This window comes from Hyperolius riggenbachi, chromosome 3, assembly GCF_040937935.1.
Source record: "Hyperolius riggenbachi isolate aHypRig1 chromosome 3, aHypRig1.pri, whole genome shotgun sequence".
NCBI classification, from domain to species: Eukaryota; Metazoa; Chordata; class Amphibia; order Anura; family Hyperoliidae; genus Hyperolius; species Hyperolius riggenbachi.
The window spans coordinates 470500461-470526844 of record NC_090648.1 but is presented as its reverse complement, the minus strand read 5'-3'; the positions used below and the strand labels follow the sequence as shown (position 1 = coordinate 470526844).

At 45.3% G+C, this 26384-nt stretch overlaps 1 protein-coding gene across 1 annotated transcript; it reads left to right on the top strand.

The window, feature by feature from the left end:
- The first annotated feature begins 19761 nt into the window (after nt 1-19761).
- On the top strand, nt 19762-25687 carry LOC137564296 (protein NYNRIN-like). Its single transcript, XM_068277994.1, has 2 exons — nt 19762-23309; nt 23601-25687. Exons 1-2 carry the CDS (start codon nt 22124-22126, stop codon nt 23798-23800), a joined length of 1386 nt encoding a protein of 461 aa, XP_068134095.1. The 5' UTR covers nt 19762-22123; the 3' UTR covers nt 23801-25687.
- The last annotated feature ends 697 nt before the right edge of the window (nt 25688-26384 follow it).

Here is a 26384-nt window from a genome sequence, read left to right as displayed (position 1 = left end):
ACAAACAAAAAAAAAAAACATGTCTTTGTTACAGCTGATACAAATCCTAAAATAAATCACTGTTTCTACTTTCTGATTCATGGAAGCAGACATATTGTTCAAAGCCTGTGCTTTCAAATGGGCTTATCTGCCATAGGCAGTCATGTGACACAGGGGAGAGATCAGATTACAACCAGTGATTAGACACAAATGAGGAGGAATTAAACAGGCTAAACTCTCTAAATACATACAGGGTGCATTTCTCTATGTTTTCCTTCTGTCCTGTGCAGCAGTTCAGGTCCACTCTAATGTCAGTTTAACAGTAAAATTGTCAGACCTCTTGCACACTACATGCGATTCCGATTTTTTATACGATCCGATTTTTAATTCTGATTAAAAAATGTAGCAGCATGCAGTATTTAATCGGAATACAAAATTGGATCCTTAAACAAAAATCACAATCGCACGTAGTGTGCAAGAGGCCTTACTGACAGTAGGTTCACACTTATGTTAAAAACGTATTCGTGGCTCAGTTTTTTAGATCGGATCAAAAGCGGAGCCACGGATACCAAGGTTAAAGATAGCAGGCCTCTTCACTCAAATAAAAATCAGATCCAACTGCGTTCCGGGGGATCCATGTTCAAAACCTGAACGGACCTTCCGGATTTGCAACATTTTCACGGACCCCGGATACACGGAGGGGTAGTGAAAATCAATGAGAAAACGTATACCCCTCTACACAGGCAGTTTTGGACACGGAAGCGGATCTGTTTCTGTGTCCCAACCTGTGGGTGGGGAGGGAGCCGCCATGCTGGAGGGGGTATAGCAGCCAGGACGGGGGTGGCAGCAATCGGCTGGGAGGGGAGTCCCCCGTCCCCGCTTCCCTTCCAACTACAAAAAGTTGTTAAAAAGTAATGGAGGCAACGGTCGGAGAAAATTACCTTCTCTCCTACTTCCTCCGCTCGCTGCGTCACTTCTTGCAATGCTGCCCTCCGAAGTATAGAGGGCGGCATTGCAGGAAGTCTGCAAAGAAGGCTTCCCTGCTCGCTGCCTACATTATATTTTAACAACTTTTTATGCAAATAGCTGGAGGGGAGAGGGGACGGGGGATCCAGGTGAGGGAGTCGACCCCCCCCCCTCCCTGCTGCCCACTGCCAACCCCGTCCTGGCTGCTTCCCCCTCCAGTTCGGCGCCCAGCCCAACCCCCCTCCCGTGTCATACTTTCCGGAGACTGGAAATGTACGCTGCAATCATATTTAAAAAGTTAAAACGGAGGTGGGAAAACGGATAGGATCCTGAACAGACAAGTGTGGACCTATCTTTACTGACATTCAACACTTGAAATCAAGCATCCACTGTAAGGACAAGATTAGACCACCATCAGAATAACATGTTTGGTTTTGGTTGGTACAAAACATTTCCAAACATGCTAAGAGTAAAAAAAAATGACTGCACATATCAGTGATTCTCAAGAGTGCTTGGGTATTTGGCCGCACAGAGTAGAGCCTTTGTTATTTATTTTTTACATCTGGATGAAACCACTGACTGGCAGCTATGCTGAACACTCCCATTATAATCTTTATTAGGATCAATTAGGAATTTACGTGTTTTACACGCTTAGCAGCTAATTACTTATGCAACAAGGTGGGAGGATTCTGACCAGGCAGGGGCTTAGGCAGACTAAGGGCTTTTGCCATTCCTGTAGGAGCAGATACAGCAGACAAGTCACTGAATCCATATGGTGGCTGAGAAGAGCACAAGGGGAGGAGGGCCCTGCCAAATATGCTTACAATCTAAGGGGTGGGGGAGAGGGACACATAGGTGGAGGTGCATGTTTAAGGGAGGGGTATGGACATGGGTGGCGCTACACTAGGGCAACGGTCACACCTGGGAATCTGAGTGCCCGCTTGCTCAGTAACATACAGTTAACTGTTTCCAGGCTCCAGCAGCAAACACTGAACAGGATAGGGCCTGTAAAAAACTCTCCATGTCAGCCTGAGGGCTGGAACCCACTAGAGTGCTTTTTTGATTGTTTAGGGAGCTCTTTCAATCGCTAGCGCTTTCCCTAAACGCTCTGCTAATGTAAATAAATGTAACAAATTCCACAGTAGCGATTGCGATTAGCAAAATCGGAATCGCAGGACAGGCAGCATTTTGGGAGTGTTTGCGCTTCAATGTAAAGTATTGAAGCGCTGGCAAATCGCTCATGAATCGCTGCACATAGCAATTTTTGTGCGATTTTAAATTACTACAAGTAATGGCAGGTGAAAACCGCTCTACCCCACAGGATCGCTGCAGTGCTGGACCTGGACAGCAACTCCAAAAGTCAGCAGAATAAAGAGAAAGCGGTCCGCACTTATCAGCACAGCAGCTTTATTGATGGACGTATCCAATAACACCAACAGCAGGCATCAAGGCTGACATGTTTCGGACGTCAGTCCTTACTCATAGCACTACAAACTGTAAGAAAAAGTTATTATAAATTGTAAGGACCAATCACAATCAAAATCGCAAATCGCTACACAATCGCTGGCAAAAAGTTTATGCTTTTTAAAATCGCTCCCAAAAGCACCAGAAAACGCTCATGAAATTGCTTACAAAATGCTAATTAAAAACACTAGCAGTTGCGCTAGAGATTTGCGATTTGTAGTGGGTTTCAGGCCTCAGTCTATGTAGGCGTAAGGTAAACCAAGGATCTTATCTATTTGCCATAAATACCTCACAATCCTTGTGAGATCCCTTGTAATTAATGTATCTGAATGACACTTACATTTGCAAAAAAAATCTCTTTACTGCCTTCTAATTGTATTTCTAACATTGTCAGTCAACAGGAATAGAGTCTGAAGAAGGCTTACAAGCTGAAAGCTACTGTTTTACTTTTAAATTAGCCAATAAACTAGAGTTTGTATTTTATAGAAAGGAACTTTTAATAATCCTGATTAAAATCTTCCAGTCTGTAAAATACAAGCTCTAGTCTACAGCAATGCTAACCTACTAAGATAAGAAATTCCCCAAACAGTTTTCTCTCCCTCTTGCCTCTTCCCCCTTCCCTTGCTTGTAAAGTGGTGAGACACAGGCTAGGGTCTGGAATGATTTGTCTGTGATCTGTCCACACAGGATCAGTGTGCTAGCAAGTAAGGATTACATTTAAAACATGCCAGAGACTAGCCAAGTACATCTGTAGGTAAAGTTTCTTCAATAATGGCACCATCATTTGGACAATCTGCTCTACTTAAAAGCCTCTGAGTTCTGTTTGTGATGTTTACATTTGATTCCTATCATTGCTGAGGTAGTTAGACTTAATTTTAGCACCAGTCAGACATAAAATACCTAAAGCTCGCCCCATACAAACATCGATTTGACCACTCAAATGGGCCAGCAATCGTGTACCCCCCCCCCCCCCCCCAAAAAAATAAATAAATAAATAAATTTGAAACTGGAGCTACCACTGGGTATGGAGCTATGAAGATGGAAGATAAGCAATGGTGAACAGATGGTTAGTTAAAGCCCTGCTTGAATGAGTTGAAAGTGGGGGTGAGCCTGATGGAAGAAGGAGGGAGTTCCATAGAGTAGCAGCTGCTCTGGAGAAGTCCTGGAACCTTGCCATTTAGCCAGGGATGCGAGGGGAAGACAACCGTAGAGTGTTGGATGGGCTGAGAAAGTGGATTGGGGATAAAATTGGAAATGTAAGAAGGGGAGGTATGGTGGATGGATCTGTATACCAGGCAGAGTGGTTTACATTACTATTATGCTAATGGTGAACAAATAGGGAGGTGGGAACTTTGGACAGTCACAAGAGGACACACAGGAATCAAGGACATATGTTTGAAGCTTTTTCACCTGGGCAGGTGAGCCAGGGTCGGTTCTCTCATGAAGCAAAGTTAAACATTTGCATCAGGCCCAGAGATTACAGGGGCAGCATTTTTGTAACAACATGCAGTCAGAGTAGGAGGAGAAGCGACATAAGAGTGTGGTAAAGAGGTAATTATTGGGGATAAGCTGCTAGTTGTGCTGTGTGAGGATTCTGACAGTGAGTGAGGAGGGGGAGGCAGGAGAGCAGCAGTGTTTCATTTGACTTGCACAGAAGTAGGGAGGAGGTGGCACTGTTGGTCTGATTGAGGACTCATGTGGCGCATGCCAGGGGCGTAGCTAGAAATGACTGGGCCCCAAAGCTAAAAGAAAAATTAGGCCCCCCCCTCCCCACGACCTTTCAACCCCACGGACCTCGGACCTCCCACCCAAACATTTTGTGGAGAAATCTGATTTTCCCACAAAATGCAACCAGATTGTCGGCAGATTTCCCTACAATATGCAACCAGATTGTCGGCAGATTTCCCAACAAAATGCAACCAGATTGTCGGCAGATTTCCCAACAAAATGCAACCAGATTATCGGCAGATTTCCCTACAAAATGCAACCAGATTGTTGGCAGATTTCCCAACAAAATGCAACCAGATTGTCTGCAGATTTCCCTACAATATGCAACCATATTTTTGGCAGATTTCCCCACAAAATGCAACCAGATTGTTGGCAGATTTCCCTACAATATGCAACCAGATTGTCGGCAGATTTCCCTACAATATGCAACCAGATTGGCGGCAGATTTCCCAACACAATGCAACCAGATTGGCGGCAGATTTCCCCACAAATTGCAACCAGATTGGAGGCAGATTTCCCCCAAAAAATGCAACCAGATTGGCGGCAGATTTCCCCACAAAATGCAACCAGATTGTTGGCAGATTTCCCCACAAATTGCAATTAGATTGTCGTCAAATTTCCCCACAAAATGCAGTATATGTAGTTAGGTCTATAGTGGGCTAACATTAATTACCTGGAGGGAGGGTGGTTGGGCAGCCTGACACACTATTTGCGGTGCAGGCACTGCACTGGGTAGGCAGTTAGGTAGCTGGGGGGGAGGGTAGGCAGATAGGTAGACGGGTGGGAGGGTAGGCAGTTAGGTAGCCGGGTGGAAGGGTGGGCAGTTAGGTAGCCGGGTGGGAGGGTGGGCAGTTAGGTAGGCGGGTGGGCAGTTAGGTAGCCGAGTAGTTAGTGGGGTAGGGGCCCGGCTACTATCCCCCCCCCCCGCCTCACCTGCGGTCCCCCTTCCTTTTATCAGCGGCGAGAGAGCGGTATATACAGGAAGCTCCGGCGGGGTAATCGGCCGCTAGAGGTTCAGCTACCTCCCGGGCTACGGTGTCTCCTCTGTATTGCTGCTCGCAATAAACCAGGAAGCGGTGCGAGCAGCAGTACAGAGGAGACAGCGTAGCCCGGAGGCAGCTGAACCTCTAGCGACTGGTTACCCCGCCTTAGCTTCCTTTATATGCCGCACCTCCCGCCGCTGATAAAAGGAGGGGGGACCCCAGGTGAGGCCGGGGGGCGCTGAAGTGAGGGAGGGCGGCCCCGGCTGGTGGCATAAAAAAAAAAAAGTCCTCTCAGCTGCGGGCCCCCTGTGACGTAGGGCTGCCGCGGGGCCCCATAGCAACGCTATGGCTGCTATCCCCATTGCTACACCACTGGTGCATCCTCATAAGCTTGCCTCAGGCAACAAAAAGTCTAGAACCAGCCCTGAGTTGAGCAAACACCCCCTCTTGTCTTGAGTTCTCTCTCCCTCCAGGTGGTTTCAGCAAATGGAGCTCACTGCCGGGCGCCGAAACCAAGCGCTCATAGCAGCAATATAATGCTGCGCGGGGCGCGTAAGGGTAATTCGGGGCTCCAGCGGTTGCCGGACCCCTTATTACATCTCCCTCCGAGTTGTGACAACTCGGAGGGGGAATAGTATTTAGCGCTGCCGAGGAGCTTTGCTGCAGCAGTGAGAGCCGTCATTCAGCTCTCTTGGCGCCAAACTCGCCAGCGACGCGACAATACATACGACCTGAAGGAGCCCTTATTGAAAAAGCCTGCCATAGATAACCAGAGCCAGATTTTCCATAAGGCACTGTAGGCACGTGCCTTCAGGCACCTTATGTGGGAGAGAAGGCCCCTCCTCCTCAGATCACTGACCTCAGCAGCTTACAGTCTAATCCCTGCCTCAAATCACTGACCTCAGGCACTTACACCCTAATCCTTGTCGTCTCATGTCACTAAGGATGATATGAGACAGTGATTAGAGTGTAAAATTCTAAGTACAGTTAGTGACATAAGGCAGGCATTAGAGTTCAGAATATTTTTACTTGGGGGTGTGGCCTGTGTCCAGGGGCGGAGTTTAAGACCCCAGAACGCCTGTGCCTACAGGCCTCGGAGTTTTTAATCCGGCCCTGTAAACACCAATGAAACCCTGGCAGTCTCTGCCCTATCCAATGCTAGAAACTTAGTACTAGCTGGAGTTCCTGTTGAAATCATTTCTGATGAAATACCAAGCAGAAACGTGACAACAAAATGGTACATTTGCCCTATCTGCTTCCGTAAAGGGTGAATTATCACCTCCAGAGGATGCTGGGCCTTCCCTCATTCCCTCCCTCACAAGCTCAAAGCAGATGTCCATTAAATGGTTTCAGCAGTGGCACAAGTGCGACATAATTGCGCCACTCATTCTGGGAACAATGTAGGAGTTTTCGATTAGCGGAGAACGACGGTGATTACGAAGCTTTTAGATGTGCGCCCATCAGACGTGTCCCAGCAGATGGCGAGCCGAGAACAAAAGCTCTTCGCTTCTTTTAAATGCACTTTGTATGGAGTCTGTCAGAGAATTTTTTTTAGTTAGCGATAGCACCGGCCAATGAGACGGATTACCCGTCAGTCTGAGTTACCCGGCGCTCGCCACCATTGTCGGCGGCTATTACCAGGAAGACAATGATCTGTGGAGAAGCAATGACTTTTGTCTGATGTGTCATTTGGTGCTATTGAGATGGCGGATGTGTTATACAGTATGTTGTTACACGTGCGGATTGGCGTGTGCTGCGTGACAAGCTAATTGTCTTCACACCTCTCCAAACTAAGCAATGGGATCTAACGAGGGTGAGCAGCCTATGTGCTATCTGAGAACAAGAGGAGCGCGTCTCTTCCTAAAGCATTAGCGCCACGCTTAGCACATATAAATTGCGCGCTATGCATGCATCTCCACTACATATCACTCTATGCACTACCGGTAACTGTTCTCCCACTGTACACATTCATTGCCCTCCCACTGTACACATTAATTGCCCTCTCACTTCGCACTCTCTCACTTCACATAGAACTGCCCTCTCACTTCGCACTCTCTCATACAGAACCGCCTTCTCTCACTTCACATAGAACTGCCCTCTCACTTCGCACTCTCTCACACAGAACCGCCTTCTCTCACTTCACATAGAACTGCCCTCTCACTTCGCACTCTCTCACACAGAACCGCCTTCTCTCACTTCACATAGAACTGCCCTCTCTCACTTCACATAGAACTACCCTCTCTCATTTAGTACTGATCATGTGACTACTGTTTATGAACCAGTGTGTACAAGTGCTATGTGAGTGTCTAACAGACAGCAGCAGGCCTGGATGTGCATCACAGGAGCCTATAGGCACAAATGTCCTGGCACCCTTGACTTTGCCCTCCACGTAAGTACAAGTGAACCGGCTGGCCCAGCTGTCACTTCTCCCTCAGTTCACTTGCCCTTCATAGGTAGCTACAGGTGGCTAGATTTTCCCCCGACTGAAGAAAGGACTGGTCAGTGGAATGCCGAGAGCTCTGTGAGTAACCTCTTATTTACACTCCACTTGTGTCTCTACATAGGTAAGGTAGAAGGGAGGCACTTGGGGGAGGGGGGGGGGAGCCGCTTTTCCATCATCAGGCGCTTGTAGGCATGTGCCTACAGTGCCTCATAGTAAATCCGGCACTGGACAGCAGGATGCCTTGTCCTCTACCCCAGATCTCTGTTGTGTGGGATAATTTCCTCCCCCAGCTGCTGTGCCACGTAGATGAGTGTTGCCAGGGGAAATATTGTACAGCTCAAAGCTATATATATATATATATATATATATATATATATATATATATATATATATATATATATATTTTCCACTCATCTGCTCATTTGAAAGCTATAGAGGGTTATGGACCGTATGATAATAATCTGTACTACAGTTTACAGAGAATAATGCATACCTCTTAACGTTTTGAGATAAGAAAAAGGAACACAATAAGACACGCCCCTGTCACACCTTTAACCACGCCCACAGCACACCCCTCGCCATGCATAACACAAAGTATTTAGAAGCCAAAGATGTATTTTTATCATTTAGACCCTAGTTTCTCAACATGCGGTACGCGTACCCCTGGGGGTACTTCTGATGGTTCCAGGGGGTACTCAGGCTTGATATACTTGACCAAGAGTAACAAATTTAGAGTTTTAGAAAATTATAATCCTATATAAACACCAAATTAGTATTTTTTTCTAATTAAAAGCAACAGTAAATGCTTGGAAATTGTTTAGAACCAATTATCATGTACTACGATTAAATATGTATTTGTTAAGGGGTACTTGTGATAATATTTACTATGCCAGGGGGTACTTGGTGAGTACAGGGTTTTATAAGGGGTACATACCAATAAAATGTTGAGAAACACTGATTTAGACCACACTGGTCCCTTTTATCAGCATTAGTTTTCCTTAATTTTAACATAAAAAAAATATATCAATTTAAATAAGGGGAATAAAGTTTAGAGTCAATTAGGCCTGGAACCCACTAGGAATCACTGCAGCACTTTAAAATTGATGCAGCGATGTGTGCAGGTAATCCTAGGGCGTTTGCGATCTCGATTACCCGACGCTGGGAAGTGCTGTACGGTAAACTGTACAGTGCTTCCAATTTGCGATTTGCCCCTTTTTTTTTAATAAAACGTTTGTTCCTACTCTTCCCTTTATTTCCCCTCCTTCTAATGACATAAGACAGTGCACTTCCTGGCATAGACCTCAGTGGGGGGGTTTGAAGACTCTGGGAGGAGGGTGAGTAACAAATACACAATTAGCAAGAGGAGAAAAAAAAGCCAGCGTTATCGCAAGTGCTGAGAGATTTATTGAGCGATTTTGAAAGCGCTTTTCTAAGTGCTTTTGTGTAGCATTTTTTTTACTGACGTCAGGAAGTGAACTCTTTGCCCCGGAAATGAATAAATAAAGAAAATACAACAATACTACCTAGCCATTACCCCCAACTGCCCTGATTTGCCTTGAGGACTGTCCCAGGTTGGGAGGTATGGTCCCGAGTCCCACAGGAGCAGGAACACGAGGTGAGAGACATAGGGTGGCTGCCATATTTATGTCTTTTAAACCATACCGGTTTCTCGATAGAAAATTAAAAAAGTCCATCGGCACCCAGGTTATAGACAGTATTCACAGCATGCAATTCGTCATAAAACAGTGTCTCCATGCGGCCACAACTAGACATCAAAGTTGATACTAAGAGGCATACCTCTCAACTGTTTGAGATCAGAAAGGATACTTAAGCCACACCCCCTGCCACACCTCTAACCACCCCCTGCACACCTCTAACCACCCATACTATAAAGATTTCATTAGGAAAATATGTTTTACAATGAAATCCACACTGGTCCTTTCTATCCTGATTCATTTTCCTTCATATTAACATTTCAAAATAAGAAACATATCAATTTAAAGAAACTCTGACGCGAGTCTAAATTCATGTTTTTCACTTCTATTTATGTAAAGCACTATAGCTAGTGCTAAACCGCCGCATCGCCGCGGCAAAACAATGGGTTTATACCCCCCAAATCCCCTCTGCAAAATCCACGACTTTCTTGCTCGTGGATTTTGCTGCTCATGGAGGCAGAGCTTTGAGCTGAAGCTCTGCCTCCATGTACGTTAATCTGCCGGCGGATCTCCGCCTCTCCCCCGCCCCTCTCAGTGAAGGAAGATTGAGAGGGGCAGGGAGAGGCGGCGATCAGCGGGGATTGACGCACGAAGAGGCAGAGCTGCAGCTCTAAGCTCTGCCTCAAGCAGGGAGCGCTCCCCGGATTTTGCAGAGGGGATTTGGGGGGTATAAACCCATTGTTTTGCCGCTGGGATGCGGCGTTTTAGCACTAGCTATAGTGCTTTACATAAATAGAAGTTAAAACCGCGAATTTAGACTCACTTCAGAGTCCTTTTAAAGGATGGGAATAAAGTTTAGAGTCAATTAAACACATTTTTCAGTAGAAAATACATATACTGTATATTATCATAGATTTGTACATCAGTCCTGAAAGAGGGACAAATAGGGAAGGAAGAGGGACAGAGGGATTGGGTTCCCAAAGAGGGACTGTCCCTCCAAAAGAGGGACAGTTGGGAGCTATGCTGAGAGATGAAGTGGGCACAGGAGTACAGACCGACCTTTAATAGGTATTTGGACAACTTTCTCTCTTTAGTTTCCTCTTGGACCTTATGCACACGTAGGTCAACGTTGCCCATAATAACACCAAATTTCTCTTCTACCACCCCTCTAATTTTGCTCCAACATTCTCTCCTTAGCTAGACCAGCCTAAACTTTCTAGTGGTATGGATGAGCCATTTTCCACTTCTCAACAAACACTGGGTCATCTTCATATTTGGCAGGCTCTCTATACCTACAAAACCCTCTGTACACTTACCCATTATCTTCATATTGTTGTAGTAGTGTAAGGGCCCGTTTCCACTTGTGCGTTGCGAATCGCCACGGTAAAGATTTGCATGCGGATGCGAATTTCGCATGCGAGTGTATGCAAATTTTTATGCGAATTCGCATGGATGACGATGTATGCGAATTTAACTATGGCAGTGCCTGTGTGCTTTTCCATTGATTCCATGCGAATTCGCGAATTCCTTGAAAATTCGCATACCAAAACCACATCATATTATATAAAGTACATTGGCCAGGGAATCTGGGGGCAGAGTTTCAGGCCATTTGGGGTGGGGCTTAGTGTTAGTTTGGGGGCGTGGTTTCATGTCGATCCCAATCTCTTTCAAAAATATTGATAATAAAATGAATGTAATGTCATGGATCAATATATATATATATATATATATATATATATATATATATATATAATGTTATGGTAATATGTGTATATATGTATTACTTTGGCCAGGGAGGCTGGTTGCACAGCTCCCATCACGTCACACAAGCTCGAGGCATCAGCGTGACGTCATAGTGGAGCAGCTGCTGCCTGTAAACAAACCCCGCGGACACACTAGCGGGGACAGGCGAAGCAGCTGTGGCTGAGGCTGGAGCGGAGGGCAGATTTCTGAGCAGCAGCAAGCAATCACGGAGCAGCCAGGAGCCCGCATGTCAGCCGAGGAGGAGGGAAATACTGTGCCGGAGCGCCCCCTGCTGGACCTGATAAGTAACGTTACTGTAACAATGTCTATAGAATTCACTGGAGTTAGAAATAAATATCGGGGAGGCAATTGAGTTACGAGCAGTGAAGGGGTGGGATAAAAAACGGCGCACGGAGACCACGATAAAATTATTGAAACCGCTATTTATCGTTGTAATGAAAGTGCGCTGCAGCTGAGCTTACTCCTCCTGCTTGTAGTATAGCACCGGCAAACTTTGAAGGATGATCGGCTCAGCAAGTGCCTGCAGGCGCGATGCTTGCAGAGGCTGGGCTGTGCGCTGATAGCCCCACAGTGTGAAAATTTTTGCTACCTATCATATTTTGCAACTTGCCATAGAGGACAGTGTATGACTGTGTAGGCGTGGCTCCTCTCTGTTAACACGCCTGTAATTTTTTGCAACCACAGATCCCATTGAGCTAGAAGGGGGATTGTTCCCTCCAGGGGGGGTTATTAGTTGAGCAAGAGGGGGGATTGTTTCCTCGGGGGGTGGGGGGTTATTAGTTGAGGAAGAGGGGGGATTGTTCCCTCCAGGGGGGGTTATTAGTTGAGCAACAGGGGGATTGTTCCCTCCAGGGGGGGTTATTAGTTGAGCAAGAGGGGGGATTGATCCCTGGGGGGGGGTTATTAGTTGAGCAAGAGGGGGGATTGTTCCCTCCAGGGGGGGTTATTAGTTGAGCAAGAGGGGGGATTGTTCCCTCCAGGGGGGGGGGGGGTATTAGTTGAGCAAGAGGGGAGGGTTCTGTGTGAGAATAGGGTTTGGTTGGGTTGCATTTTCTGATACAGATAGGTTAAAGTCAATGGCTAGGTTGCACTTTCTGATAGCTATACGTATAAATAAGTGCAACCGGTTGCAAAATCTGATAAAGTTGCAAAAAATTTCACCACACCGGTGCTGTTACCGCTCCCCTGCCTGACCAAAAATCATGGTGCACAGTGAGTGCAAACTGGTCAGGCAGGGGAGCAGTAACAGCTCCGGAACTGTCAGCCCAGCCTCTGCAAGCATCGCGCCTGCAGGCACTTGTTTAAGCCGTTCATCCTGCAAAGTCTGCCGGTGCTATACTACAAGCAGGAGGGGTAAGCTGCAGCACACTTTCATTACAACGATAAATAGCGTTGTAAATAACTTGCGCCATTTTGTAACAGTGAAAACGCTAAATAGCGTTTAATAAGGTAATTGAATGGGCGCCATTATTTTACCTGCGGTGCTGTGCGCCATTATTATCTGCTCGGAATAGGGCGGCACAGCAACAGGGAACTGCTGAAAATTACAGCTAAATGTCCCATACATAATAGGCAATTCTAAAGTCATTTTAGACGGGGGTCTCGTGCCGTTTGGGGGCAGGGCTTAAATGCGGTTTGGGGCGGGGCTGTTCGCACTGGTCTTACGTTACATGGTCTTAGGGTACATGTGTTTATATTACATAAAGTACTTTGGCTGGGGGTGGAGTTTCGTGCTGTTTGGGGCGGGGCTTAGTGACGGTTTGGGGGTGAGGCCTCGCACCCATACCAATGCTCTTTGAACTATATTGATAATGAAATGAATGTAATGTCATGATACAGTATATGTGTATGTATTCATGTAATATTATGGTATTTGTGTATATTTAACATAAAGTGCAGTTCTTTGGCCAGGGAAACTGGGGCGGGGCTTAGTGACGGTTTGGGGCGTGGCTTCACGTCGATCCCGTGCTCTTTCAAACATATAGATAATAAAATTAATGTAATGTCATGGTACTATATATATATATATATATATATATATATATATATATATATATATATATATATATATATATATATATATATAAATAATGTCGTGTTATGGTATATGTGTATGTATTACTTTGGCCAGGGTATATATGTATATACATACATATATACACATATATACACATATCCCGTGGAGGTTTGTTTACAGGAGGCAGCTGCTCTGCTATGACATCACGCTGATGCCTCGAGCTTGTGACCTGATGGGAGCTGTGCAACCAGTGGGCGATCACGTCACAAGCTCGAGGCATCAGCGTGACGTCATAGTGGAGCAGCTGCTTCCTGTAAACAACCCCCCGCGGACACACTAGCGGGGACAGGCGAAGGAGCTGGACGTGGCCAAGGCTGGAGCGGACGGGGAGATCTCTAAGCAGCAGCCAGCGGCATCACGGAGCAGCCAGGAGCCCGCATGTCAGCAGAGAGGAGGCATTAGCTGTGCCGGAGCGCCCCCTGCTGGACCTGATAAGTAACGTTACTGTAACAATGTCTTAGTGAATTCCTTGGAGTACATATCGGGGACGCAATTGAGTTATGAGCAGTGAAGGGATATTCTCAGCCTTATTTCTGCCTTATGGGAAATTCCGTACAGAAGGCTGCTGAACACAAAGGCTTAGAGCGGCTGCATGCAGAGCTGCACAGCAACAGGGAACTGCTGAAAATCACAGCTGCTAAATGTCCCATACATATTATAGGCAATATTAAAGTCATTTGGCCATGGGGGCGGTCCGGGCGGAGGGCGGAGTTCATTACATCAGTAACTGCTAGGTAGAAACCATGGTAACTGTAAAGGTGGCCACACACCATACAATTAAAAGATCCAATTTTTCACCAATGCGATAATTACGATCGGTTGTCTGGAAAAATGAATTGCTTTTCTTTGTTTTCAATCAATAAATGTGATCGGATTTCCCTTTTTTGGGGTTTTTTTTTTATTTCTGGAAATTGGACATGTTGGAAATTTCAGACTAACTTTTTAAGAATTGTATGGTGTGTGATAGATTGTCAATTACTTGATGTAAAGTTCCATTCAATTTTTTTCTGAGCTTTCAATTATTTTATTCGTGATTGGGTAAAAATTGAATAGGTGTGTGGTACATTGAATCAGTAAGAAAAATTGATTGCTATCCTTGAATTAAACAGATATTTTAAAAATTGTATGGTATGTGGCCACCTTAAAAGAGTTCTCCGGTATATTTTAAAAAGCTAAAACTGACACTTACCTGGTGCTTCTATCGGCCCCCTGCAGCTGTGATGTCCCGCGCTGTCCTCCTCCGATGCTACGTTCCCCGGCGCCGGTAACCTGCTAATTGTTCATCTAACTAGATAAATAGAACTGGCTGCGTGGCTGTACTGTACAGTACTGTAATGCAGTACTATACTGCACCTGCGTAGTAAGCTCCCGGTGACACGCACGGGAGTGACCATGCAGCTGCAGTTCTATTCATCTAGTTAGATGAACAATTAGCAGGTTACCGGCGCCGGGGAACGTAGCATCGGAGGAGGACAGCGCGGGACATCACAGCTGCAAGGGGCCGATAGAAGCACCAGGTAAGTGTCAGTTTTAGCTTTATAAAATACAATGGAGAACCCCTTTAAGAAATGCTGGTAAAGTTGAATTTAGAGCTCATCTCTCTACTCTAGTAAAGTTGGAATGGAATTAGTGCAGAGTGAATTTGTACAATGCGAATCCAATGACAGGGTTAATAATTGCATGAACATTGGATGTGTGTACCAGGCTTTAGGCCAGGCTTACACTAAATCAGTTGCTGTCAGCACCGCACAACTGATGTGCAGCACAGCTGAAGGAATTGTCCATGTTCCTCTATGGCTATGTAAACAGTGGTGCGCTGTGGTGTGGCCGCATTGTGATGCAGCTTTCCTCAATGCACCACCTATGCAGCGTTCACGGTGAGGCCGGTGGAGTTTAATGGCATGTGGCATCCTATGCAGTGCGTTACCGCAATATGCAGAGGGACAGTGAAGCATACATTTTATTGGCTGTATGCTTCACTGTAAGCAACTCAACACAGGAATAATGTGTGGAGCAACTTTCCCATTACATTGCGTTCCAGCTGTTACAAGAAACGCAAAGTCCACTGTGTACCTAGCCACCTAGCCACGCTCCCGCCACACTGTGATCGTCACAAAGGTGGTGCATTGCATTGCGGTAAGCTGCATGACAAAGCAGCTGTTACACTGCACCGCTGTGAACGGGGCGTTCACAGCGGTGCAGTGTAACAGCTGCTTTGTCATGCAGCTTACCGCAATGCAATGCACCACCTTTGTGACGATCACAGTGTGGCGGGAGCGTTGCAGCATAGCAGGTTGCAGTATGGTAAGGCACTGCATGTAGTGCAATACCGGTAAACGCGTGTGTCAACAGTACGTGAAGAATACTTTTCATTGACTTTATGCTTCACTGTGCTTCACTGTACCCGAGTATACTTTTTTGTTCTGTTGCATTGTGCTCCTGTTACGCAGGGAATGCAACATCTCAACTTTTGAATGTGGTTTAGCTCTTGCTAATGCAATACAATGGGGGATGTTTACGAAATCACATCGCTCCAGTGTGGACACACACACAGGATAACAGCAAGAGCTTTTTAAATCACAAAGCGCTTAGAAAAGCTCTTGTAGTGTGAATGAGCCCTAATTAAAGAGGAACTTCAGCCTAAACAAACATACTGTCGTTAAGTTTCATTAGTTATTGACAAAGCTGTGATACCCGTCTAGTTTATATAACGGACATTTTGTTCATATAGCTCCATTTGGTGATGTATAAATCATTTCAGTTAGAAGAAGGCCACAAAATGCGTACGTGTTCAGGGACACTGGCTGTTCTTGAGCATGTCCTAATAGTAGATTTACCGTTATTTTGCAATGTCCTAGCTTCCTTGACTTTTAGTGGAAAAGAGGCCCCAAGGACAGATTTAGACAAGTGATGTGTTGTCCAGACTGGACCACTTCCCCTTGTGACCTTAAACAGAAGGTTGAGTAAGAGAACAGTGGGTGGTGAAACTCATTATAATATGGGTGGAGAGTTCTAAGAATTAAATGTTAACTGCTTCATGTCTGCACTGATTATTGAACTGTGATTGGTTTTTGTAACACTGATGGACATCCTGAACTGCCCAGAGGCATGTATATTTTTGCATAACTGTAACTGATAAAAGTCATTGTAACTAGTGAAATTGTAGCATTTGTCCCCTACACATGCCTCATCAACAAGCTTCTTGATGAAAATAAACGAGCCGTCCTTTTAAGAGGTGTGCCTTGAGTCATTACTGTCAGTATATTGCTTTGACAGTTTTGGTGGAGAATGACGGGCACAATAGAACTATAAATTGACTTTGTGGCACATCTCTGAAGGGATCCTTTTGATTTTGGGAGAGCGGAGACCGGACTAGCATCAGCTCAGGGGTCCAAGTATTGGATCTTCACAGCGCTGTAAAAGGTGAGCTTTATTACCTTAAATCTGATATTGCACCCCTGTGCTGCGTGCGAATTCATCCTCTGCTCGGCCGATATCTGATATGGATCTCCTTCTGACGGCTTCCTCCTAGTCCTAGAATGTGGTATGTTCTGGTATGTTTTATAATTTTTTTTGTGTGCATACCATGTCTTTTTGTTAACTAGCTTGCTGCTTGAAAAATATAGAGAATAAGCATAAGTGATATATTACTGTACTGCAGTTTCTGATGTAAATGTGTGAATGACTCATGCCATTATTTGTGTTCTAAGCATCGCCTCAGGATACATACTGTTGAGACACTTCGGACATCCCTAACAGAACTTTAGAGTAAAATAGGATTCTTAATTGGTATCGCTGACTATCAGTAATGTTAGTAAATTAACATATAGGGACACGAGGTGTTCTCGGCAGAGTGTAATCTGAAAATAAGGTCAAACTGTGTTGTTCTTATCAAGTTTCTGTTGCATATAGTGAAAGTATTTTGTTGGTCAAGATATAGGTGCTTACACTTAGTGCTGATCATTGTGTTCACCAGTATATGTTGGTGGGTTGTTTTCTCCTTTCCATTGGTCACCTTAATAGCATAAAATATCAGTGATACATCGCGGTGGAAGGCATTTAGCCAGCTAGTCACTGCGGTGCGCTGGGATGATGAATGGAGAGGAGGAGAGTGAATTTACCAGCTTTGTGTCCGGCTTGTACAACACTGTATAAGAAATTTTACACATGTCCTGAGTGCCTAACACCGTTACGAAAAATATCTAGTATTGTTGGTTATTTGGTCAGAGGAAGAATAACCTGTGGTATCCCAAACACCTTTCTAGATAAACGTAAGCCAGTTGTGATAGAATCTTACAAGCCACCTGGCTCGCTGCAGCCACCAGTCAGCTATACATTTCCTTTGTATTCAGCACCCTGGGAGTGCAGCGAATTAGGCATTAAATTTCGGCCAGTGCTGAATGCACCCTGGAACCTATCCAATCCTCAGATACCAGGGGAACAGGCACAGGACTCAGAAAGCTCAGCGGAATCTGACGAGTTTGAGAGTCTGCCAATAATTGCTCCCTGCCACCGCCCTATCCCACAGGTGCAGGAAAGTGTTGAGCGCTATCTGAGGGTTAGACGGGCTCAAATAACTCAAAAACCCGAAAATCTGTAAATATGAACTCTACATAAATTACTCTGCATAAATTACTGGCTAAACTGGTGATGCCACTGGCAGGTTTCTTCCTTTGACTAAATGACCATAGAATATACGCCCTATTCTGAACAAGGCTGTGGTGTGTGGACTTATGGGTTTGCTGTTGCAGCCTGCGCTGTGGTGTTTCTAGTGGTTGCCTGGTGTTATTGTCGCTGGAGGGAGTTGTGTTGTCCTGATTTGGTTGAAGTATACGGAACCAGGGCTGAGTCAGAGAGAGCATTGAGGTTCGGTTTTGGTATCAGGGCATCAGGAGAGCAAACTCAGTGCCACTTCAGAGAAAAGCCCAATCAGTTAGACTCGGTCAGTTGCCATTCAATAGAGATTGTAGATGGTGGTGTCGAGGTTAGTCCATCGGGAGGGGACCCTCTATCAGACCAAGCCAGTGAAGGGTCCACTCAGCCAGATCTAAGTGTTTGTCACCCGCACAATTATTGCAGTTTGGATTTCATAGGGTTGGCAATGTTCACCAGACCAATGCCTACTGGGCAACAGTAAAGGATCGGGTGACCAGTTGGGCAGCAAGGACAAACATAACTGTTTGCCAGACCACGTGAGACAGTGTGACTATTGTGACTCCCTCTACTGTGTGCTGGAGTGAGCACAATATTGCCAGACCACGTGAGACAGTGATTATTGTGACTCCCTCTACTGTGTGCTAGGAGTGAGCACAATATTGCTGAATAACAAACATAAAACCTTGCTGTTTGCCAGACCACGTGAGACAGTGTGACTATTGTGACTCCCTCTACTGTGTGCTGGAGTGAGCACAATATTGCCAGACCACGTGAGACAGTGATTATTGTGACTCCCTCTACTGTGTGCTAGGAGTGAGCACAATATTGCTGAATAACAAACATAAAACCTTGCTGTTTGCCAGACCACGTGAGACAGTGTGACTATTGTGACTCCCTCTACTGTGTGCTGGAGTGAGCACAATATTGCCAGACCACGTGAGACAGTGATTATTGTGACTCCCTCTACTGTGTGCTGGAGTGAGCACAATATTGCTGAATAACAAACATAAAACCTTGCTGTTTGCCAGACCACGTGAGACAGTGTGACTATTGTGACTCCCTCTACTGTGTGCTGGAGTGAGCACAATATTGCCAGACCACGTGAGACAGTGTGATTATTGTGACTCCCTCTACTGTGTGCTGGAGTGAGCACAATATTGCTGAATAACAAACATAAAACCTTGCTGTTTGCCAGACCACGTGAGACAGTGTGACTATTGTGACTCCCTCTACTGTGTGCTGGAGTGAGCACAATGTTGCCAGACCACGTGAGACAGTGTGACTATTGTGACTCCCTCTACTATGTGCTGGAGTGAGCACAATAGTGCTGAATAACATCAGTAAAACCTTGCTGACCCTTGTGAAAATCAACAGAGGGGTGACGGGATTGGCTGACTCCAGTGTGCTTAGTGGTTCACACGGTAGCAACAGGGAGAGAACCTGTTGCTCAAGTTGCTCCCAGGCGAAACCAGAGATTGGCCATCTCTGGTGTGAGAATTGCTTGGAATTCAAGGGGAACACATAGTCCATATTATGGGGAATTCAATTGCTCAGAAGCGAGCGTCAAATCGCGGTGAGCCGCAGCATTTGACGCCGCGAGAAGAGATGTGTAGCAAGTATGGACCGTGGGTCTCCCGATACTTGGAGGACTGGGAGCGATGGACTAACCAGAAATATGCCAGAAAGGGAACTTTTAAACCAAAGGTGTGGGAAAATTTGTGGGATGTCCATAGGGTAAGGATGACTCGCCCAAACGAGCGAGAAGCATGGAGTAGGTGGATGATGGAGGCGATTCGCCGATCCGAAGACGTCACCATCATGACAGTAAAACAATCAGGCGCAGGAGGGTCACCACAGCTAGAAGATGAGGAGACTGAAGACACTGATGTGCTGGATATGGGAGCACATCAGGCTTGGACAGCACTTATGTCCAGGTCTTCTCGTAGGCGGACTGATAAGGCCGTGTCTCGGCATGTGAAATATAGAGCTGCTGCAGAAGCTCATGATGACAGTGCTGACACACGGCCACCAGTTGATCTCACTGGGAAAGAGGAAGTACAGGCACACAGCGACAACGGACAGCTAACGCAGACCTCATTAGAGACAACACACAATAGCAGTGACAGGCTGGCCCACATACAACCTGACAGAGAGAGAGATGACTCTACAGCTGTATGCCAATCCTCGTTGTATTCAGGACTGACTAATGAGTTAAACAAACCCACAGCTCCTACACAGCTAAGGGAGGAAACACCACCACCAGCTTATAGAACAAGTAAAGTAGTAGGGAGTATTCCCCATGGATATACCCCAGCCCCATATGACAGGCCACTTCCCCTTCAGCATATGTTGAATGGTAGTCCATATTTGCCCCTTTGTGGGCGAATGCCAACTCATATTGATAGTGCTAGCAATTACCCCTGGCAGTTTCAACTGTCACCCCTGGCTTACCCCTCAGTTCCATCCCAGATAAGCAATGAATCTAGTTTCTGTCATGCTCCACTATCCTCACAATCCACTAGCATGGTGAGACTACCAAGCTTGCCATCACCTGGGTGGCAACAACATCTGAGCCACTACAACCCAGGAGGGGAGGTGGCACCCCCTCTCATTGATCTTGAATCTACATTTACTGCCACACCCATCCCTGGGAATGGAGGTATGGAAATGGCCCACCCTGGTGGTCTAAGCGGCACTTTTCAAGGCACTTTACAGTTAAATCCACATACAATCCCTTTAACACCGCAGCAACAGCCAGGCAACACCAACAGCAACAGCCAGCCATGCAGGGTAAGTGACACTAACCCTTTTAAAAATGACATAAGTTTCCTTAATCAACCACAGATACAGCAAACTTCAAGTAGGCCAAGGAGCAGTGTCAACCTGTCACGATCTCCTGCTGCTCCTAGTTGGGAAGAGGGTCCTCATTCACCTGAGCTTGTATTCCCTGTTAGAGAGCAAGTGCTATCAGATAATCAGGGTAACCAGACAGGTACTGTTAGACACCATATACCCTGGACACCCGCAGAAATGAAGGGACTCCTGAGTACCATACCCCATCCAAGAACTGATCCAGCTAAGTTTGCAAAGGAAATAGTAGATACTCAGACATGCTACAAAGCTACATGGAGTGACATGTTCCAAATTATCAAACGAGTGTGTGGGGAAGGGGATCTTGAGGAAGTAGTCAGCAAAACATTTATCCCAAGGGAGGTAGCACAGGACTCAATTGAGGAGGGACACTTTTGGACAAGTGCCCTTGCCACGTTGATCAAGACTGTTTACCCCCCTCGATCATGGTCCAATGTATCCTCTGTGACCCAAGCTGCAAATGAGGATTGCATGGCTTATTACAATAAGTTTAAACAAGCAATCGAATCAGCTGGGTGTAACATCACTAGTGAAGACCTTAAACCAGTGGTACTGCATAATTTCATGACAGGGCTGAAAGGTAAAATTCGAGAAAAATTGATGATTGCCAATCCAGATTGGAGAGACAAACCACTCTCCTCTTTGTTATCTCTGGCTACAGCCATAGAGAGAAACATACTGGATGCAGAGGAAAAAAGCCTCAGAAAATTTATATTGTAAGTGGAGGGGATAAATTGAGGGAGACACAAAGGGAGCCACCCCCACCCCGTAGGCAACTACGGGTGTGCTATAGATGTGGGGACCCAGGACATCTCGTCAAACAGTGTAACTACACACCTCAGGGAAAGCGTAACATGACACAGAGGAATAGGGACACTGACATAGTGCCCGACTCTTCATCTGACTGACTAACCGCTCTGCCTGTCATTTCCACCACAGGCAAAGGAAATGCTTATGTGGAAATGAAGCTTAATGACCAAACTGTAAATTGTCTTTTAGATACAGGAGCCTCACGATCAGTGCTGCGATCTAATGAAATTGAACTACCCATACAAGGTTCCACAAATGCTGTGGGATGAGGAGGTATTACATACCCATTGTTAGAAACAGTGCCCACAAAAATACAAATTGGGCCTTTTCATACTGAAGCCTCCCTATTGTTGAGTGATTCTGTTCCCTGCAACTTGCTGGGAAAAGACTTACTCACCCAGATGAGAGCACAAATATCTTTCACCGAAAATGGAGTGGAAGTGACCATACCCTCAGTGTCTGAAACACAGCTTGACCCTGTTAGAGAAACCTGGGATAGCATCATTGCCCTTTGTTCCTTAGTCCAGCGTACAGGGACAGAAGAAAGTTTACCAAGTGATTTGTCAGAAATAGTGAACCCTGAGGTATGGTCAAAGGAGGGAAAGATAGGATTCATGATAAACAGTTCACCAGTTAAAATAAAATTGAAACCAAACTCAGCTATCCCGAGATTGCCCCAATATCCTTTAAAAATGGCTCAAATGGATGGGATCAGGGATGTGAAGAAATGATAGATGACTACTATGAGGAGGTAGGACGAGTGAAAGATACTCCCCTTGACCATGCAGACCTCACAGTTTTTATTGACGGGTCCCGATACTATTCAGAAGGGCAACCTGTTACAGGATACTCTGTGGTTACCAAAGATGATGTCCTTTTTCAAGGTAAGTTACCAAGCAGCTGTTCAGCTCAAGTAGCAGAACTAATGGCATTGATGCAGGCTTGCATCATTGGCAAAGGCCAAAGGTTAAATGTGTACTTGGACTCCAGGTATGGATACGGGATCTGTCATGATTTCGGTCAATTGTGGAGGATGAGAGGTTTCTTGACAACAAATGGTAAGCCTATCAAACACGCTGAATTAATCAAAAGGGTCTTGGAGTCTCTGTGGGGCCCAACGGAAGTGGCAGTAATAAAATGTGAGGCACACACAAAAGGTACAGATGAGATTTCATTAGGGAATAACAAAGCTGACATGGCGGCTAAGGATGCTGCCTTACATGGCACCATGATTACAGAGATCTATGTGGTCAGCCCCCCACAAGGGGAAGGCGAGTACATGGATTTAACTGTTCTTAAAAACTTACAAACCCAGACTGAAAAACAGATGAGACAAAAATGGGAGGAACAAGGATGTAGTGAAATAGATGGCCTGTGGAGCCATGCAGATGGCAGGTACTGTGCCCCTCCCACTTTGTATCACTACCTAGTGGAGGTGTCACATGGCCCATCACACTTGGCGAAGGATGCAATAATCAGCCTCATCACAAAATACTGGGTAGCCCTAGGAGTCTCCACAGTGGCAGAGAGATTCTGTCAAACATGTGAAACATGTCAAAAACACAATCCTGGTAAGCTTGTCAAGACACCCACTAAACACTTGCCTAGGCCTCTGTATCCATTCCAGAGGCTGCAAATTGACTATATCCAGTTGCCTAAGTGTCAGCAGTTCCAGTATGTACTGGTATGTGTTGACATCTTCTCTGGCTGGGTGGAAGCATGGCCTGTTGCACAGGCCACAGCTTCTGCCACAGCGAAAAAACTGTTACAAGAAATTGTGTGCAGATATGGAATATTTGAGACTCTGGAATCTGATAGGGGTACACATTTTACAGGACAAGTAATGACCGAAGTGCTGGAAGGGCTACAGGTGGAACAAAGATTTCACACTCCATACCATCCACAAGCATCAGGTAAGGTGGAGAGATACAATGGGATAATCAAAAACAGATTATCCAAAATGTGTGAAAAAACTAAGCTTACATGGATACAGGCTTTGCCACTGGTCCTGAAATCAATGAGGCATACACCTAGGGGTCCAGAGAAACTCACCCCTTATGAAATTTTGTTTGGGAGACCAGCACCCACGGGTCTATTCTTCCCACAGGAAATGAAAATGATGCATTGCTCACTGAAAATGTATGTACAAGAGTTACATAATTTGCTTACAAAATTGCATGGACAAGTTTTCTCCTCTATTCCAGATCCTGAGTCCGATACAGGATCCCATTCACTGAAACCTGGAGACTGGGTGGTAGTAAAAAGATTCCAAAGGAAAGGGTTGGAAAACAGGTTTGATGGACCTTACCAAGTCCTATTAACCACCTCTACTTCAGTAAAATTGGAAGGAAAAATTCCCTGGATCCATGCTTCTCATTGCAAGAAGATACGCAAAAGTGATTAATGCAAACATGCCACCAGGGGCATCTATGTTAGTCTGTCTTGCATGTTGTTTGTCATGTATGTTCAAAGGTGCTGAGGGACAAACTACCTCTAGCCACCACCAGCAACCTTGGGTGCCACCAGCATCATATGGTAAGTGGGGGGTGAAACCACAAGGCTGGGATCCTGCCCACTTGCATAGGGTTGAGTGTAAACAGGGGAAACTAGTGCCAAGATATCCACTTTTTTACCGAGGGTATATGCATGTACACGGTACAAAGGGAATGAGTCCTGCTAGCCTGCACTATTTTGAGCACGCTAGGCCAATTCATCCACCCCTGGTGATAGACACATACTGGCATACCTTGGACGAACTGTGTAATACTATGTACCACAGAATGATTCCTCCTTTTCAGGAGCATCTTAAAAAAAGGCTGGGTGGGAAACCAGAGATCACTTTCTTTTTGACATATGTTCAAGACAGACTTGTCCCTGACTGTGAGGCAGATGAGGACCCAGAAATAGACACATGTACTATGCCAGGGATTTTTATTGCAGACACAGACAACCCAGATTCAGAGATACTTGACGGTGACGATTTAAAAGACTTATCTACTGATTTAGACAATGGGAGATCGGATGACTTGATGATAGTAAGGTGTGAGAAAGACAGGTTACATCCTGAGGACCCAACAAGAGGAGGGTATGATGACTGGTATATAGTGTATGTGGTATATAATGTGGGTGAGACAAGACAATATAGGAAAATATTCTATGACCAACCTGAACCCGTGCAAGGTACTCTATTAAATAAATGTTATGATCCAGCAGATGGAATCATGGAGTTCTTGCTTACTCGAGCCCCTGAGTACTTTGGAACAGTAGATCCACTTACATACCTGACTCAAGAGAGACTTATATTTGGACTCAACTGCAGTGTAGTCCAACAGGCCACCTGGTACACACATAATGAGAAAGTTAGACTTAATGCATATGCAAGCACCCTGGTGTTGCACGTACAAACAGATGCTAGAAATAAGAAATTTGAGCATATCACTCCAAAAGAAGGTGTAACAGTACAACAGTATATGATGAGGATCATGAGAGAAGCCTGTACATCAGACATTGAGGGTCACTATATTATTGACACAGCACATTGGGCATCTAACCAATCTCTTGTCTTTAATGGACCAAACCCGTGGAAATGGGAAGTACTGTGTAACGGAATAGACACACCAAAGGTAAATGAATGGATGTATGGGGTTCCCATGTCTGAAGGATTGAGAGGATTGTATCACACCACAGACTGGAAAGACCCTCATGGCTATGAGTTAGATTTGGATTTAAACTTGGATGGACCATTTGTTTGGCCTTTCTGCGACGAGTCAGATGAAGGATGCTGGACTTTTACCCAATCTGTCCAGTTGAACAGAGAAAGTCCAGTCCCTGGTGTGAACAATCCATCAATAAATAAACGAGGGTGGTATACATGGGAAGGGAGAGGCCAGGTATGTGCAACTATAGTCCGGGTGGAAAGAGAAAAGGATGTTGTGGTCCCTGTAAAAATGAATCCAAATATATGTAAAGTCCCAGCTGTCAAAATAGCAGACCTAATAGTCCCTCAACTGGCCTCACCTTGGGCAGTATTGTTGGATACAAAGTTTGTTTTGTACACGTGGAGAGTAACATTAACTGATTTTAGGGTAGATATGTGGGACAGGAGGTGTGGTGTATATATTAAAAATCAGATCTACATGTTGAAAGGATGGTTGGAATCGGGGTATAGTCACCATAAGTCTAAAAGGGATTTGATGGATAAAGCTCTGGGGGCGGGAGGTCTTGGTCTAGGGGCCTTGAATACTATGGATTTAGAAGTATTAAGAAATAAACTTGGAGGGCTGGCTCAACATGTAGGGGAGGGAGTGAAAAACTCAGTTAGATATAAATCATGTGTTAGAAAATCTACAACATGATCACATTGATGCTACAGCCTCACTGTCAGAGGTAATGAAGCAGAAATTTAAAGGGTTAGTAGCAGGTCTGGTTAAACAGCAGGAAGAAGTCCAATTAGCATTGTCTTGTACACAGGTTCAATCTGAACTATCACAGGATCTAAAGCTAATGATAACCTCACTGCATGCTGGTCACTTTCCCATAAATTTGCGTAGACAAGCTGAGAGATCTGTTCCTAAATTTGCAATGACGCATGAAAAATGGTGGCTTACTCAATTCCATGGGTGTCAAAACCTCACATGCACTATTTCTTCTTTAGTGCCAGTTGCAGGTGAGGAGCATCAAGCTTATACAGTGGTAAATTTGGGTTCTGTTTTGTCAGCAGGTGTAGTTTTGCTTCCCAGAGTAAACCATGACATAATGATTTATGAAGAAGGTGAGCCCAGGTTGTTAGACACAGATGGGTGTTGGAGAAAGGAAAATGTACTGTTATGTCAGGGACAGCAAAACAGGATTATAAGGCAACAATGTTGGGATGAGGAAGGATCATGCTTGATGGATGCAAAAGAGAAGATGCCGAGCCGGATGAAGTACCTAGGACAGGGTTATTGGTGCTGGTATCAAATGGAGAATGCCACCTCTTATGCAGTATA

Coding starts and splice junctions, on each gene's coding strand:
- LOC137564296 (XM_068277994.1), top strand. CDS start 22,124: ATGATAGATGACTACTATGAGGAGGTAGGACGAGTGAAAGATACTCCC. Junction 23,310..23,600: donor ATACCATCCACAAGCATCAG/GTAAGGTGGAGA, acceptor CCTCTATTCCAG/ATCCTGAGTCCGATACAGGA.